We start from the raw sequence: 17,712 nt of genomic DNA, 5'->3' as shown, positions 1-17,712 counted from the left end.
TTCCTCTTTAAACAACCTACAAAACACAAATAGTGTGCCTTCTGTCTCCAACACCACCAATTAGTTGTCAAGCACAAGGTTTCGTATTAGAATTGAAAACAAATGTATAAAGTGTAGTAAGTAAAGTAAATATGTAGCAAGTAAAGTAAGCTAAATGCAATATGAAAGTTAAACTAAATGTTGTGCAAAATTAAAGTGGTATGATGATGGTAGTGATGTAAACTTTATGAAAGAAACAAATACACATATGATAAATGTTTTTGTTGTATTTTCGGATTAATTAAGTGTTGATATTGTAAACATATGTAAATGCAAGTAAAAGGTGTTTCTTTTGATTAAAAATGGTATGTGGTTCATGATTTCACTTGCCTAATCTCTTATGAACATGGGTGAATCAAAATAGTTTCAAAGAAAACATAATATTGATGTAACTTAATTATGTGTTTGATAAGTATTCATATGGGCATCACGTTCTATGGTTGAGATGATGCAACACATCCCATTAATTCTCCTCTAGTAAGAGAAAGTTCCACAAACTACATTTAAGATAAATAGAGTATTACCTTTGCTTCTATGACATGATGTTGAATATCAAATATGCTACCTCAAAAGATATGAGATCACCATTGTTGGTAACTTGGTAATTGTGACACGTGCATTCATTTATCACTAGTGAGCTAACAATAGAAAGGTAAAAATCATAGTAGGACCCAAACTTCCTATTTACTGTCCAGTTCCATACTACCATGTTGCTCCAACTAATTCACATGTTCCCCCTCTCAAGTACTATCATACTAGTTGGATCAAAACTTATAATGAAGAACGGGGTACATAATATCCATCTACTCATACCTGAAACACAAACTGAAAATTGCAATCTCAGATACCAATCTCGTAAAACCCAAAGATCCACTACAAAGGGGTTACATATGATGGTCACAATCATGAGAGCAGCTGATGTGACTCTAGAACATTGATAGCAAGAGAGAGATAAAATTGTGAATCTAAAAGCACGACCTCACGGTAGATGGAGCGCCACCGCCAGAGACGCAATGGGGAGGGAACTTTGGCTGGCCCGGTACCTGTCGCCCTCACATACGTCGAGCGCCGGTGGCGACAGCTCACAGCGCGGAGAATCCACCTGCACATATTGACCTCCCCGTGTGGACCTCCGCGGTGGACGCGCAATTGCAGGGTGTCCAACGGCGGCTCCGAGGAGGAGACGGAGGAGAAGGATTGGCCTCAACTGAACATAAGACTGTCAGTGAAATCCTCCAGCTTGGCAAGCGCCTCCTCGTCCTCCTGCACCCAGACCTCGTGACGACATTCCTGGTTGGAGAAGTACGCGCTGTCGATGTGGATGCATGAGACAACACTCCATAGGTTGGCCTACCTCCGCGATAGATCGCACGTCTGCACCGCTTGTCGGGACCGAAGTTGCCAAAGGATGGCGAGGAGGAGGAGGCAATCCGGTAGGTTTCTCAGCCAGTTCATGCCGATGGGCTTTCGTCTGCCACCCGCGACCTCCATGGCGTCATGCACACGGGCAGACGTTGCTTAGTTTCACGATGGGGGGAAGGAGAACATTAGGAAGGAGAGGGGCATGAGCGACGCGAGGCAATATGGAGGACGAGTGTCGCGAAGAGATTGGGGGCCCGCAAATAGGGTTTTCAAGGCTGCCCTTTTATACTGGTGCGGTAAAAAACGAACGGCTTGGATTCGCTAGAGGCAAGATCTACGGCCAGGAAAATCTGATTTATGTGGGTGGCACATGGGATGCATCAATTACATCTTTAGATGGTTATATTATATTGGCCAGCGGGAATTCGCTTTCGGTTAGCCTCTAAATTTTTTGAAAAAGGAAATATATTGATATCGCCAAGATACCAATTACATCTAGCCTCTCCATGTGCAGTACCCTAATGGCACCACCGATGCACAGAGCCAAAAAAAATGAAAAAGAAGGAGAAGATAAGTCTCGCTGCAGTGCTTCGGTCTTTGCAGCAGCAGCAGCACACACACCACCAAGACAACACCTAAAATCCAGGTTCTCCATAAGTGACGCCTCCAAGAAGGAAACAGTGCACAACCGTCGTCGCCCGATCGAGGATCTTAGGTTTTTACCCTGAAGATAGTCTCCACTCTCAAAACAATGCCTTCAACAAGGCATTGTCATGCACAACCAATTAAGGGCAGACCTTGGATTTTTACTCTAAAACGTAACACTTTGAACTTCCGCCCCCACTTGCATACCGCTACTACGAAACCTGAAACAAAAAGTCAATTCCTCATCGCCGCAAAGACTCGAACCACCATTACTAGTTCTCAATTATCGTCTTCCATGACATTCTCCGCCTCTGACTTCAACACGGACCAACATGTCTCCTGATGGCAACATATAGCAGAGCTTCGCGCCATTCCCTCCAAAACCAAATGGTCGAGAAAAGACATGCGTGCGTAGGAACGAATCCCATCCGATCCAACTATCTCCAGGCATACGGCGCACTAGGGGGAATTCACTGGCGGAGCCTTCCAAAACTCGACACTCCCACCAGATCTCGGAGGAAAGGCATCAAGCGGATCTTCATCTTGGCGCGAGAGGAACCCTAGGACCGCCGCTTTTATTCAAGCCGAGCCCCGACGCATCCGGCCATCACTGTACACCTGATCCATCGGCAAAAGCCGGCAGATCAAGGATGACTCTGGCCACCACACCCGCACGACAACAAACGGTACTGTGTCGGAGTAGATCGACGACCACAAAAGGAAGTGACGGCCATGGTGGGGGCGCAATAGCCGCAACCCTTCGTCCCATGGACCTAGACAGCCGCTGCCCACACCGTCGTTCACCGCGCCCCAGGCCGCCTCTCGACCACCGCTTCCCGCCGCCACGCTGGATTCGGCGCCAAGTCTAGCGTCTCCCATCTATTCCACCTCTCCGCGCGAAGAGGAGAACCAGGAGGACGCCATCCTCACCCTCGTCGCCTTCGGCGTCCAGGGCGCCACCACCGGTGCCGCCAGCGGCGGCCAAGGAGGGTTGGTGATCTGGTTTTTAGGTGGAAGAGTCGATTGCCCCGGAGCGGCACGCGCGTGCAACCCAGGGGCGTGGTTAGCCTCTAGATGTATACAAATGGAGATGTCTCACATCATGTGAGTCAGAGTAAAATAAATTAAAAATGACTCCACCCCTAATTATAGAGTTCAATATATTGCTGTATAGTGTCAAAAGGTAAAATTGTGAATCTGAAAGCACGGTCTCACGGTAGATGGAAGGGCGGTATAGCTCATAAAGGGCAAAAATAAATCTGCACTCATATGCTTTTTTTCTGCTGAGAATGGTCAAATAGCGGCAATACACTCTTTCATGAAAAATATTTCAGAAGTATCGTGTATTTAAATTTTATTTCCACTACTATGAACCTGAGTGCGTGCTGTGAACGATTATACTTCGGAGACTCTCCATGTCGATGCAATGTTTTGGAATGGAATAAGATAGTAAATTATTATCTTATGATATGCAGGTTACAACATGGCGTCGTTCATTAGGAAGGAAACATATACTACAACTCTTTGCTATGACAATCAAGCCAACTCATAATGAGACTTGAGCCTTCGTCTATTCAGAAGCCATCATTCCCTGGCATCGACTCCCGTTATTCTTGGCAGATGGCAACATCTCCAATTCTTAAGCAATCTGAAAGCCCACAGCAAGAAAGACAGTGTCAAACAATATTATAGACAAATCTGCGATATCTATTTTTGGAAGTACAAAACGTTAAAAAAAACAGGACAAGATCTTAAGACTTTGATTAGGAAAAATGTATTTGCCTTGAGATGCCTCTTCGCACAATCAAGCAATATTAGCGGTTGGTTTTTGGTCTGCTTATACGCTTCAATCTTGTTCATCTCCCCAATGAATTTGTCAAGGTTGGGCCTGCCTTTGGCGATCTCGTAGTTCCTGACGTGAGAATAGTATATCTGAAGCCTCTCCAAAACCGTAACGTAAGCAATATCCGCCTACAAATTATGCGATCGAATTAAAGCAATTATTTACTACACACTTTCCTGCGGAATTAAAACTAAACACATTGGATGGAGTAGATTAGCATACCAAGCTAAATTGGCCAAGGAAGAACGGGCCGTCACTGAACTTGGACAGGGCAGCTTCGATCTTGTCTAGAGCAGCAACTGACAAACAAAATGTAAGCTTGATCAGTATCAGTTAATCCAACGCGATATTCCTCTGATCTAGAAAACTGCAACTCCTTCCGTTCAAAATTAGCTTGCGTTGTCAAACTTTATAAAGTTTAGCTAAATATTTAGAAAAAATATATCAACATATGCAATATAACATCTATAATATTAAAATTGACGCGAACTATATTTTTATATTATATACCTTTGGTATTATGGATGTTGATTTTTTTCTATATTACTTATCAAACTTGATAAAGTTTGATTTCGACTAAACGTAGAATGCTAAGTAAGTAAAAAAACGGAGGGAATAGCTAGCCAGCTGTTCTTACCGGCCTCATCTGACATGTCTACTCTGGAGATCAAGGGCGCGTAGAGTGCTTTGGTAAACGCGTCAGCATACGCAATCAGCTCATCAGCAAACTCCCTTTTAGCAGGGTCCTGGCAAAGTGGCCATCGACACATCCAAAGACTGTAAGAAGACTGAAACATTAACCGAAATAACTGTTCCTGATGGTGAACGGTCGTTGGGTTTATGATTTCCCTTCTTACTTGAGGAAGCAGTGCCGGGCCCTGGAAATTGCTGTCGATGTACTTGATCAAATCCAAGCTTTCTCCGGTGACTTTGCCATTGTGCTCCAGGGAAGGGACCTATCCAAAACGTCAACGGCGAAGTGTAAAAATTGTCAACGGAGAGCACGGATTGGAGGTAGCGCGTGAGAATAGGAAGGAACTGGATGAACAGATGATGGATGAACTGGAGTACGTTCTTTACCGTGCCCTGTGGATGGTAGACCTTGTCCTTGTACCAGGCAGGTTTGTCCTCCAGATTAATGGCGACTAGCTTGATCTCGTCCTGCAAACCCTGCACAAAAAATAAGGAAGCATGTTTCAGGTATTTCTTTCAGCTAAACAACGACAGGTTCAGCGATGATAGATGGGCCGAGTTTGGATCGGCAAGTAGCTACAGCTGATTTCAGGTATACTGATTAGTAGTACCTTGCAGTTCCGGGTAACCCAAGCGCGCTGAGCAAATGGGCAGATGTAACAAACATAGAGCCTTCACATCGCAAAGAAATAGATTGATCAATCGATGGTTAGTAAAGTAGCTCATGAATTGAATCCCAAATCCCAATGGAAATGCTGAAATGAAGATTACTAGTAGTAGTAGCGAGTAGCAGGTAGTTACCTGGTGGTGCCATCGAAGAGGGGAGGGGGCTCGGAGACGGCGCCCAGTGCAGGCGGGAGCACTTCTTTAGTGAAGCTGCAACACACACCAGTTCCAACCGTCTCAATAATCCATGTAGTACTAAAACGATGTACAGAGGTGCCGTGCCTACCTAATCAAAGTAATCACTCACCTCCTGGATGGTGCTGCAGCTGCGGCCATTCCGGCGTAATTAGCTAGAACAGGGATGTGACAAGATGCGCTGGTTATAACTCTGAGTGATCTGAACATCTGATGCGTTGCGGTGGTGACCGGCGAGCGAGTTGTCCCGAGTATTTATGCGTCAGCGTCGCAGAGAGATGGAAACCAAGTTGGAGAGTGGATCCATTACTTTATCTTAGATGATGGAAGGTCTCTGCTTCGGGCTAATCACTCTACTAGCGCCGATCGGGTCATTCGGTCCCAATCGAGCTAGTTCGGTTCGACTTTTGACGTCTGCTTCTACCCGATATTGACGGGGTGACGTAACTGATTGGGTCATATATGATCTTCAGCAGCAGCCCGGCTGCTGCAGGTGGTATAGAATGATTGTTGAGAGGATATCTAGTACTACCAGCCATATATGTGCTACATGATTCCAGAGCAATCTGGACCTTCCAGTTTACATCAATGGACAGGATGAAACATGGTTCACAATCTTTCTCTCACTGTGTCACATATGCACATTCGACCCTACCGTTTTTTGGATTGTAAAGTTTGGCTCCCTCACGTTAGATCACACCTTCTCCAAATCTCCTCTAGGCTAAGGGAGCGTGAGATGCATGCCTAGCAAGGCTGGAGTGCTAGACCAACAATCCCTTCCGCTGGTGCAGTACCAGCCAGCCGCTGCCACGAGCATAGATTGACTGAGATTTTTACATAATAATTGCTTGAGATGTGGCCGATGATTGCGGAATCGGTAGACACAAATTAAGATTGTTTTACTGTTAATTGCTTGAGATGTAGTCCACGGTTTCTCCAGGAATCGCCCGCCCGCACAAGGATCCTGATGCTTCGACCTTTGGCCATGAATAGAGCCACGAGCAGGCAGCCTATGACAGCGGTTCGTTCTCTATATCTCGACATAGATGCTAGAACTACAGGTGGCTCGGCCGGCGATGTTTATAAAAAGGCTGCTGCTATTGCATCTCTTCAAACTGCAGTGGATGCTGTTGCGCTCGGGAAACATGAGGAGTGGTAATCTCCGTGCTTGCATCTCCCCTAGACGAGAGGTGATTTGGGGATAAACAGGATCTTTCGTTGCAATTCAAAAAACTACAGGGGCTAATGTGCAAATATACCAGGTGGGAGATTGATCACGAGTTATGTTCAATCCTGTCCATTGGACCAGTTTGGATGGCCCAGATTCACGTGGAATCAGGAGCATGCAAGTCATACGTAGCACTAGATATCTTCCCAATGATTGTTCTCAGTGTTGTCACTTTATGACGTAACTGATTGGATCATCTTTCACACGCAAAGCTTATTGTAGTGGAACTTTTGTTCTTTGCCATAGTTTCATTTTTATTTCCAGGAATGAATAAATTGAGCAGAAAACAGGGTTTTTTTTTTTGAGGAATAGTTGTTAACTTGTTATGGAGAGGGAGCACCTGGTGCTCAGTCGAGTTATGGTATCTGAACTTTTTTAACCTCATGGATCAATTTTTTTTTTGATGTAACCATATATTTCATTAGACAATCTGTTTACAGAGATTACACATATGGTCACCACACAAGACAAATATTTGTGTCAAGCAACTTTGCACAAGAAAACCCACAAGAAGTAAAACTACAAGTTTTGTTGTGTACTGTCTGAATATTTACTTTGCACCGTGTGGATATTTTTCACAGTTACAACTCATGTGCAATTGAAAAAAAAAGTTGTGACCCACATGCAACTCATAGGTTACATGGATCACAGCACAAATCTAATGGCTAAGGAGGCCACTACAGTTTAATTCCATCTCTGAGTGAAAACGAGTCGTCAAGATGACGGACTCAGCTTCACTGACTTGCTGAACCTAAGTCACCGAGGCTAAGTCACCCATCTTAGTCTTTCAGTTTAGATCCAATGGACTAGATCGATCAAGATTCACACTAAAAAAATTCAAACTTCTCAGAAAAAATTGAAAAAAAAATCGTATATATCATACATGTTCAGTAAATTGAAAATTATGAATCTTGAATTTTTTCTGCGAAAGGCTATTTACACAAATCGCTAATCCAAATAAATTGAAAATAACTCAGAATATGAAACTGAACATGTACGATATATAGGATTTTTTTCAATTTTTTCTGAGAAGTTTGAATTTTTAGTGTGAATCTCGATTGATCTGGTCCATTGGATCTAAACTGAAGGGTTGAGATAGGTGACTTAGGTTCAGCAAGTCACTGAAGCTGAGTCCCAAGATGACCTCGGATGGAAAGTTCTCAACATGAAAAAATTCGCCTATTCAAGACGAATAACTTTCCTTTATAGAGTCACCTCGACCCGAGTGTGTTTTTAACCTCAAAAAGGGATCGGATGGTCATACCAGATTATAGGAATGAAAGATTCGAACCTGCCCATCCATATTGGACATGTGAATCCAAGCATGACTCTTGCATGAAAACTCCACTTGACACTTATTATACCTAAAGGTCACGGACGATTAAAAAATGACAAACAATCACAAACTCAATCTACATACCGTTTCTCTTGCCTTTATGCTTCCCATTCTTCGGCGTTCTTTGAGTTGGAGAGCATCGAGACCACGGGGTCCTAGGGACGTGTGGACCAATCCAGGGAAGCCCGTAGAGGTTGTATGTCCAAACAGGGTCCCTCCTAGGCGTGTGGAATTTAGGTCTTCAAAAATACTTGTTGGATTGTCTTGTGTGTATCACACTTCCACGAGCCTCCCCCCTGTCATGTCATGCCGATCATCTGCGACCAGGTACCATGCTACTGCTCTAGCTCTCCACCTAGATAAATTGATCTCAGGTTGTCGTGTATGAAAAAATTACACAATGCAAGTGGTTGTCTCATCTATTTTGTTGGGTCTCACTATGCCTCCTCCTAGCCACTCCATTTATTTGGTTTGCCTTCTTTCTCTTCTTTCTCTTCTTTCTCCTCTATTTCTCACATTTATTCTCCTAGGGTCACACTTTTCACCTGAAGCAGCCGGCTCTTCTACATGCCACGCCATAGATGTGCAAGCCTACACTTTCTTCTACCCTAAGTAATTACTATTGGACCTACGGGGAGGATTGGTCATTACCTTAGCATGGGCACCAGCCGATACTTCGCGTACCACTCATAAAAGTGGCATTGTAGAATCACAGCCACATCTACTAGGACAAATTTGCTTTCTTCGACTCACATTTAGATTTTCTACATGTTGCTAACATGTTTCATGGCCTGAATAATGGTACAAGCCAATTTTCTAAAGAAGGTTGTGGGGTAGCAATAGCATGACATTCACTGTGGCACTCCATGATGGATGACTACTGAAATGAACCAGAGCATTCTTGATACCCTATCTATGTGACAATGTCATGGAATTTAGTGAAACTTAATTACTCACCTGACGAGAACTCTAATGAAAGTAAATCAACTTAGAAAAGGACAAGTCAGATCTAATCTCTTCTACACTTAATGATGTTAGTCGATGGTAGCTTCTTTTTCACCATGAAGGGTAACTGTTACTCAATGACGATGACGATTGAAATGGAAAAAGACATTGTTGATATCCTATATGTGTGACGTTTGTCGATGGTAGCTTCTTTTTCACCATGGAGGGAACCCTGGAGTCTCCACGTATGGTTCGCACCAACTTGAGGTGGGGTAACACTGTCGTGGTCTCCAAATCTTTTGTTTGATTCCTCGCCGAAAAACCATAGGGTGAATACTCCCGCGTCTATGCACACACGGAATTAGGGTGTTAATTGCACGAACATACTACGGATTATCATCTAGACTGCTCATAGTGGAAGTAACTATGGTACTAATATGTAACTATATGCATTGCTAACTAGGCATTTTAATGACATGGTATTAATTGTATTAAATAAAGAGGAAGATGATTGTGGTGACTAGCTACATTACCATAATATCAAACTTTTCAAAATAAAATGAGTCTACAAGCTAATTAATACACTCATGTATGATACAACATCTATGTTACTATGCACTATAAAGGTTGCAACATAGACTAGTGTCATATGCATATTTTAACACTCACTATGGGTAGTCTAGTGGCTAGCTAGGTGAGTTGAAAGTGGGTTAACTGGATTGTTAAAAAAATTACCACACGGGAAAGAAAAGGCATTAAAAATATCACTATCAACGACACTTTAAAAAATGCAGTATAGAACTAATCCTTATTTTAGCATTTTTTATATGTCTGTTTTGTGCAGGAAGAGACGTCCATACCCCGCATCTATCAAGAGCAAGCCTGCTGATTGCAGGAGTGGAGCGCAGAAAAAGCCAGAGAGTTCGTAGGTTGTACCCAAGGTCACAATCTTCAAGGACCAAACTTATCAGGTTGGGAAACGATGACATTGGGGTGAGGCGCCATGGGTAGGCCCCATTCAGCACCTCGCACAACACCAACTGCTTCTGCACGAGGTATGAAGTCAAGAGTATGTTAGTATCACTATCGATCATTTGTTAAAGGAATGGAGCGAGGATGATCGAGTACCGTTTCTTGGAAACCAGAGAGGTGCAAGCTAGTAACATTGGACAGGGAGTCGACGATGAGAGAGCGCAGATTACGTATATGTTCCCTGTTGTTGTCCGGTTTCGGTTCACCCTTATCGTCTTCCGGGCTCCAGGGCTTACGATCCTGATCCGTCTGGTCGAGTATGCGGATGGATGCTTGGGCGAGACAAGCTCGAGCATCCGACATAATATTGAAACGAATGGTCGCGAGCCGAGCGAGCGTGGACTCCAGCCGCAGCGATGCGAGGCGAGGGGCGGCGATCCGGACGCTGCATATACTCGTGGTGGAGCGAGAGGACGCGTTCACTAGGGTTAGGCTAGTGAGCGTGTCGGACGCGATCTGCCAGATCTCGGACGCGAAGACAGCGTTAATGATCTCTAGGTCTTCTAGCACAGGGAAGAGATCGATCCCTGAAGTCATGTTGGAGGACCACGTTGTCCAGACGAAGCCTGGTGAGGCGGCGAGCGCCGCCTCCGGAGACGCGATGGGGGAGGGAAGTTAGGCTGACCCGGTAGCCGTCGCCCCCCGATACGTCGAGCGCCGCTGGCGACAGCTTCAGGCCGCGGCGAATCCACCTGCACATATTGACATCCCCGCGTGGACCTCCGCGGTGAACGCGCAGCCGTAGAGAGTCCAGCGGCGGCTCCGGGGAGGAGGAGGATTGGCCACGGCTGAGCACGAGACTGTCGGCGAAATCCTCCAGCTTGGCGAGCGCCTCCTCCTCCTCCTCCTCCTGCACCTGGGAATAGACCTGGTGGTGACGACGCTGCTGGTTGGAGAAGTCGGCGCTGTCGATGTGGATGCAGGAGACGCCGCGCCAGAGGTGGGCCCACCTCCGCGACAGGGCGCACGTCTGGACGGCCTGCCGGGACCGGAGCTGCGAGAGGATGGCGTGGAGGAGGCAATCCGGCAGGTTGCTCAGCCGGTCCCGGCCGCTGGGCTTTCGTCTGCCACGGGCGACCTCCATGGCGGCAGACGCTGCTTAGTTTCCTGGTGTGGGTCGATCGACGATGTTCTAGTTCGATCTGTCCAATTTCATAGAGGAACCAAAGGAGATCGGGATTACCCGCGAGAAGATCGAGATCGCGTTGCACCTGTGATTGAAGTGATTTCCTTTTACGCCGTCTAGCCGGGTCCATTTATGGAGGCGGATTTCTGGGACTGGTGAACCCCAAGCCCACGAAGGCACGGACCAGCAGCGGCGGACCTACAGAGTCAGCGGCCGAGCTATGCATGTTCGTTCAGGGCATGCGTTGGATAGCTTGGGTAATGTGAGCATCGATGCGTTAATGATTGCAAGCTAACTATATCAACTAATGCACTGACGCATTACTATATATAAAAGCTGACCCCTTTTGCTGAAATCTCAGCTATTCAGGTTACTGTAGACATGTAAAAATTGGATATCAACGGTGCCTCCGATTAACATTGCCGTTGGATTCAATCTTAACCATGTAGTCAAAGCGGTGCGGTCAAAGCGGTGAACACGTTCGGCCAGAAAAATCCAGACCTCTTCCTCCCCAATCCCATCGATTCTTCATCCTCCCCAATCCCCACCGATGGGGTCAAAAAAAAAAAATCTCCAGCTCACATCCTCCGCCCAGGAGCGGGCGGCTCCTCCCCCTCCCAGACCGAGTTCCTCTGCCGTGGGTGGCTTGCTGCCTGCAGCTCCTCATGAAAGCTTCTCCTCTCCCGGGCCGCTCTGCTGCCTCCCGAGGGGGCCATCGACGCGCGTGGCGGCGCGGTGGAGGAGCCCGAGGCTTGATGGCGGAACTCCTGTGTGGAGGCCTTCCGACACCTCCAGCCAAGTCCCCTGCGTGGACGCCAGCAGAGCCCACCTCCTCCATGTGCCAGAAGGGATCAGTACCACCGGAGGAGAGCAGAGGGGAGGCGCGGCGTCGCCGATCTCCGTCAAATCCCCTGCAGGGTTCTCCCCCTCTTCACCTCCTCCTCTGCCTCTCGGGGTCACAGCCTGGGTCGTCCCTATGGTCTGCACCACTGTGCCCCTGCTTCTCCACTCCCCCGTGGTCGTCCTCTCCCCTCCACATATGCCTCCCACCGCCCAGGTCCGCAGCACCGTCGCTGCTCTGCGTTGTCGCCAAGGTCACGTGCCGCCTGAAATGCCCTCGGCATGGAGGTACTCCACTACTACCCCGCGAGGCCTCAGGAGGGAGTCGGGGTGGAGGCGATGCCGTCGGCATGGAGGCAGGATGACAAGCAGGGAGCGGCTAGGACGGAGACAACCACGTCGACCACGATTCCAGCGGCTACGCGGGTCTTTACGCAGGTACAGTACATCGCTTCAACGCTCTCTCCTCTGACACTCTCTTTCTCCAGCCTCATCACTCTCTTTGTTAGGGAGGATTTTGATCTTCGCCGGTGCGTCCTCGGCTCCACGGCTACCACCAGACGGGTACTCTGGCCACCTGCACGACTTTGACTCCGCTACCAGATTCGAGCGTTTAAAGGAGTGGCGGGGGGTTCAGGTTGAGCACCACCATCGCAACCCTGCTGGCTTACTCGGTGGTTCTATTCATGCTCAACAAGGAAAGGAGACTCCAGGTCCTGAGACGCTTTTGCTGCAGAGATCGTATGAATTGTCCATCAGGTTATTACTGATAGGATCCTTCCGTAGGTGAAACATTACTCTATATATTTCTGTTTAACCAATATATGGCAACTACTCTATGCAGTTCGTTATACCTAGAAGACAAAGGAATTGGAACTTTTTTTTGGATGTCCGCCTGCTATTAGGTATGAGCTGTAATTTGTTATGGTTAGTCTTTGAAGAAAAATATGAACAAGATTCTGCTCAACTATTATTCTGCTTCCTGCCTTCTGAAAATCCATCTATGTTGTTTGTTCCATATATTACAGCAAATGGCACCCCTGAAAATAAATTGGTCGGTTGTTCCTTTGCTTATCTAAAAAGTAACAATTCGGATTCAGGTATGTCATGTTAAAGCATTCATTTAGCTTGCATTTGTTTGTGTGTATTTTGGAGTGATCACAGGTTAGTTTTGTTATTTGGTTTGGACATAACAATCAGGTACAAGTCTGCTATTGATTCAAGCAGATGCAGACAGGACAAACAATTTCAGGTCACTTCCTTGCAATGTTTTTGCTTACAATTAGTGTTAAGATTTTTTGCTACTTAGATACTTTCATTATGAAACTCCTTTCTTACAATTCCCTGTTTGTAAATGTTAAGTTTTCTATTTCCAACAATACTCTGGCCTCTTGGCCTACCTTTGCCTGATGTTGCTTCTTCACATGTTCTCATGGGTTCTTCATTGGTTGTGCATGTGTTGTCGGGGGGTGGAAGCACGAAGAGGAGAGATCTGTTTGGGCAAGCTGCCGGTCGACAATGTGCTTCATGGTCGCACTGGTAATTTTGTTCCTTTTCTCTATTGTGTGCTATCTTGCATTCTTTGTTCTGCAAAGTACCAACGGAATGACCCAAGTAATATGAACTGAAGTACTTCTTTGTTCTTGGACAGTCAGGTATTATAAGTCCCACTCAACTTTGTTTCTCCAGAAAATATACAAGAGTGCATCAGGCTAAAGGGCATAGAGTGAATGAAGAGAAGCTAGAGGTATGGCAATCAGTTTATCCATACTCTCCTGTTGATGTATAATTTATCTGTTTGTTCATTGCTAATCCTTATCTTGATTATATATAAGCATTATTGTGCATACATATACTATATGTCTTGATAGCTCCATAAGTGGTACATGCTCTCTTTTCTATTTCTAATATTCTGAGTCAATTTGTAAACTTGATTTGCGAGATTAAGTAGGCAGCTTTTCGTGCAATCAATATTGTAGCCTCTGTGTGCACCATTCAGCAACTTCTCGATTGAATCTTGAAATTAGTGTTTACTTAGTTATTTCTTTGCATTCATTATGATTCGCAGTGAAGTTACTTTGTTTAAAATTAGGACTTATATTAATCCTAATATGTTTTTCCTTTTCATGTTTAGATTGCAGGCTTCAGACCTGTTAGTTGCATTTTACTACTTATAAAGTTTGCTTGGACTGAGTGATCTTAAGTTTTGGGGTGACCAAAAAATCTCAATCAAAAAAAGTTATTTTTTTACACTATTTCCTTATATTGTCTAGATATAAACTGGCCCAACTTTGCGGAAGAAATTGCTTCCTCTTCATCTGTTGGTCTAGGTTCTCTTTCTGATGCAGAAACTTGGGGGCGTGAGCTTTCATTGGGAAAGAGGCTGGTTGTTGATACATCCCATGGTACTGCTGCGGATCCTCTCATTTTGGTGTTGCTTTGTATTTCGTTGTTCGTTCTTTCTATAGTATACAGCTGTCTTGCTGCAGGTTGTTATGTATCGCGGCCGTTTTCTTCTTCCTTAATTCTGTTTTGTACCTCTGCAATCTGCCTTTGCAGGTCATGCTGATTTTGGAAGCATTGGAATATATTCCAGAGCAGATGTTTCTCATGGGTTATTTGTTGTACAGGCTGCCGGTCTGCCGATTCAGTGAACAGTCTTCTCATCGTTCTCCTGGTTAGTTTGACCTTTGTGTGTTAATTTTTCTTAATCTTTATTCTCTTTTGATTTGTTTATTTAATCTCCTTATCTTCTATACCCTTTTCAAGTTTCTATGGACATTCTTTGGCTGGTACTGAATTTTATTTAGTTGGCCAGCATAATTTCTCACTGTCCTTTTTTTCCAGGTTCTGGTTCTTACTGAAAATATCATGTTTCCTGCTTATTCTCGCATTTCTCGCATTGCACTATCATGTGCCAACAGATTTAAGCTACGTGACTTCGAAATATAGGTGTTGTTAGTAGTTTTTAATGGAACCTTTTGCAGTTATAAATTCTGGCTCTGTAAATGCTATGTGCTATGCACTGAAAATATCAGATTTCCTATTGACTTTGGTGCTTGAGTTTTTGGTGTCTGATGATGCCTGGCTGTAAGGTGCGAGTATTTCTACTGAATTCTTCTGCTGTTATGAGTTCTGCATATGTGAATGTTATTTTGTGTGCCAATGGAAGTTCATGAGGTGAACATGGTCGATACTCGATAGGAGCTTGAGAGTTGATTATGTCAGGTCACTGTTTAGGGCTGCTCCAGCACTATTGATGATAATAGTTTGGCATGACCAGGTTTTTTACTCAGGAAGAACTATCTGAGGTGGTGCGAATTTTATGAGGCAATGAAGACAGGCCCAAAAGCTAGAGAATTATACCATTGGTAGTAACCTTAACAATACAGTTTTGTCGCATAGGCCAAATATTGCTTGAATCTGAGATAACCACGCTATCAAAGATATCACTGACAACTAGATTTTGATTCTCCCCAGTTTTCCTTATGATAATTGGACTTGCTTTTTTGGTAGAAATCCTTCTAGAGCCGACTCACTGACATGATTTTTCTAGGTGTCATGAAGGATTATCAGACTGTATGGAACTGAACTGTTTACTTCTATTTGGAATTGGCCCTTCAGTCTAGATTGGCCTCTGTGTACAAATCATAATAGTATCGGAAGCCATTCCTCAGTTGCTACCACTCTTTTCGTTACACATGTTTATGTCCTACCCTCATACCCTGTACTTACACTTTATGCCATTCATAACTGCTTGGCTATTAGCTAAATAAATATGAATATTTGTGTAGCACAGATCATGCTATTTCTTTATAATATTACTACGTTGATCTTTTTCGTCCAGCTACTGAAATTTCCTCTTCTAAAAATAGGTGCCGAGTTCTGTCTTGGTCGGGATTGACGCCCAACACTCACCAGGAAGTTTTGGTGGGATAATATTCTAGATGAGGATAGACGGCGACAACTGAATTGATCATTGACGTTTGCACTACAGACCAGAACTTACATTAACAGTGCATATCTCAAACAAGTGAGTGAATACTCGCAGGTATGCAAATGTGTGCGCGTGCTACTGATTGTGTTTATCTCTATGTAATGTTTGGATCCTTTACTTGGCTAAATATACAAATTCAAGCTAGAGCTTTAAGGTAGCCTTATTGCTATAGATGTATCCACTGCAATCTACAGTTTCATGTATACACAATCCCATGCCAATGATTCAGATATATCTATGCTGTGCATCTAGATTATTAATAATGGTTTATGTTTTTATTTTTAGGATACAATTCACACAGATGAGATCAATAGGTCCAAGACATTATTTTGCAACGTATGTGTGGCTGGCACATTTTTTTTTCCTGATTATGATGGTTGGTGTATAGACTTATCAGTGGTTTATGTTGGAATTTCGACACTGGTGCCCTGTATCGAAGCCTTTTGTAGTTCTTTGTTTTGTTTGTGCAGATACCGTTCTATGTAATTAGTATGAGTTGTTTACAAGCTGTGACACAACCGATAGAGCTTGATGGACGCTTTTTATTACGACATTTTAGAGATGACCTAGGTTTTTTCCCTGTCAGTTTTGCGCCAGGTTCACATTTAGCCATGATATTTTTGCCTGGGGTTTGCTTAGTTCGTATACCGTTATCAGCACAATAACCAGCCTGGAGTTATGCAGATTGACTGCTCGGTTCATATACCTTTACCATGAGACACCATCTAAGGAAATCATTGCCCTTTTCTCCATCGAAAAAAACGACAACGCTAATCACTGATGGCCCCAAAGCAGAGCAATAACCAGCCATTTTACTTTACTATTTCATCCAAGCTCATCTCACGACATTGTCTCAATCAATGTCATCTCACGGGCGCGGCGTGCCGCCGCGCTGCAACTTCCTAGTCTACTCCATCGATGGAGCCGCTTGAAACATAGAAAAATTAGTTCAATAACATAATGCCCATCGATGAATTAGTTCAGTAGATAGCTTGGGTGCGGTCAAATACTTTAGAGCACCCAGCCGCGTCCCCAAATGGCGTCGGATCAAATATTTGGAGAACGTGTTTCGTTCGTGTCGCGTTTGTGGACGTCGCTCATCAGCCGCATTCCCTAAACACCGTCCCCAAACATTAAAATATTTTTTATTTTCCTTTTGCATTTTTATTTCAATAGAGAGAAGAAACATCCCACAAACTAATACATAATTCTGAACATGGTTTACACAAATTAAGGTATAGTTTGGAACATGGTATCCACAACTAATACATAGTTTGAATCATGGTTGACACAAATTAAAACATTGTAAAATAAAAAAACCTAATTAGTGTTGGCATCGTAGATTTCGTGTTCGCTGCCAAGAAAGAACACTCTCAGGCACTCCCAGTCACCCAAACTGGAAAATCCAGCTGGTGATGATAGCCATGTTGGTCCTTTAGAGGAAGAACATCCAGAAACCTTTATGCTTATTTTCGCTGCCAAGAAACAACATTCAGTTGTCCTCCTCATCGGTGTCGTCGTGGTAGTGTCGGTGGCAGCGCGTCTCGTCGAACACCTTGACGCTCATATCGGCCTCGCCAAGGTAGGAGAATGTGAGCATGCAGCCGGCTTCGAGGTCGTGGTAGCACGCAAACTTCTCCCAGCCGGTGTGGAGGTACATCTTGTCGCGCCCATCGAAGAGCACGTCCACCCTTGAGGACGACGGCAGCCTCTGGATGCCGAGTGGGTCACCCTTGAGGATGACGACGAACTCGAACATCACTTC

At 44.7% G+C, this 17,712-nt stretch overlaps 2 protein-coding genes and 1 long non-coding RNA gene across 7 annotated transcripts; 1 reads left to right on the top strand and 2 right to left on the bottom strand.

Moving 5' to 3' along the window:
* Window positions 1-3,483: 3,483 nt before the first annotated feature.
* On the bottom strand, window positions 3,484-5,731 carry LOC127295899 (protein IN2-1 homolog A). Its single transcript, XM_051325901.2, has 9 exons — window positions 5,556-5,731; window positions 5,384-5,458; window positions 5,194-5,254; window positions 4,970-5,059; window positions 4,747-4,845; window positions 4,527-4,635; window positions 4,112-4,188; window positions 3,829-4,017; window positions 3,484-3,694 (listed from the first exon to the last, which is right to left on the bottom strand). The coding sequence occupies exons 1-9, from the start codon at window positions 5,651-5,653 to the stop codon at window positions 3,686-3,688; spliced, it is 807 nt and encodes a 268-aa protein (XP_051181861.1). The 5' UTR covers window positions 5,654-5,731; the 3' UTR covers window positions 3,484-3,685.
* A 4,355-nt stretch (window positions 5,732-10,086) lies between these two features.
* Window positions 10,087-11,186, bottom strand: LOC127295900 (MEIOTIC F-BOX protein MOF-like). Its single transcript, XM_051325902.2, has one exon. It carries the CDS (start codon window positions 11,066-11,068, stop codon window positions 10,469-10,471), a length of 600 nt encoding a protein of 199 aa, XP_051181862.1. The 5' UTR covers window positions 11,069-11,186; the 3' UTR covers window positions 10,087-10,468.
* Window positions 11,187-11,664: 478 nt separating this feature from the next.
* LOC127295898 (uncharacterized) lies at window positions 11,665-16,532 on the top strand. Of its 5 annotated transcripts, none has more exons than XR_011743713.1 (11): window positions 11,665-12,388; window positions 12,460-12,709; window positions 12,795-12,855; window positions 12,979-13,050; window positions 13,151-13,489; window positions 13,606-13,697; window positions 14,224-14,355; window positions 14,510-14,627; window positions 15,234-15,321; window positions 15,826-16,001; window positions 16,233-16,532. It is a non-coding gene; the product is annotated as an uncharacterized lncRNA (long non-coding RNA). The 5 variants fall into 5 exon arrangements; XR_007848156.2 differs by having other exon boundaries at window positions 13,602-13,697; window positions 14,581-14,627; XR_007848153.2 differs by having other exon boundaries at window positions 13,602-13,697; window positions 15,247-15,321.
* The last annotated feature ends 1,180 nt before the right edge of the window (window positions 16,533-17,712 follow it).

This window comes from Lolium perenne, chromosome 4 (assembly GCF_019359855.2).
Source record: "Lolium perenne isolate Kyuss_39 chromosome 4, Kyuss_2.0, whole genome shotgun sequence".
Lineage (NCBI taxonomy): Eukaryota > Viridiplantae > Streptophyta > Magnoliopsida > Poales > Poaceae > Lolium > Lolium perenne.
Note: the sequence above shows the minus strand (reverse complement) of the source record. Positions and strands in the feature narration are given on the sequence as shown.

Bases quoted from the DNA above. Each gene is read 5' to 3' on its own strand.
- LOC127295900 (XM_051325902.2), bottom strand. From the start codon at position 11,068: ATGGAGGTCGCCCGTGGCAGACGAAAGCCCAGCGGCCGGGACCGGCTG.
- LOC127295899 (XM_051325901.2), bottom strand. From the start codon at position 5,653: ATGTTCAGATCACTCAGAGTTATAACCAGCGCATCTTGTCACATCCCT. The intron at 5,255-5,383 runs GTAACTACCTGC...TGCGATGTGAAG, and splicing joins CTCTTCGATGGCACCACCAG to GCTCTATGTTTGTTACATCT. The intron at 4,018-4,111 runs GTATGCTAATCT...CATAATTTGTAG, and splicing joins TCCTTGGCCAATTTAGCTTG to GCGGATATTGCTTACGTTAC.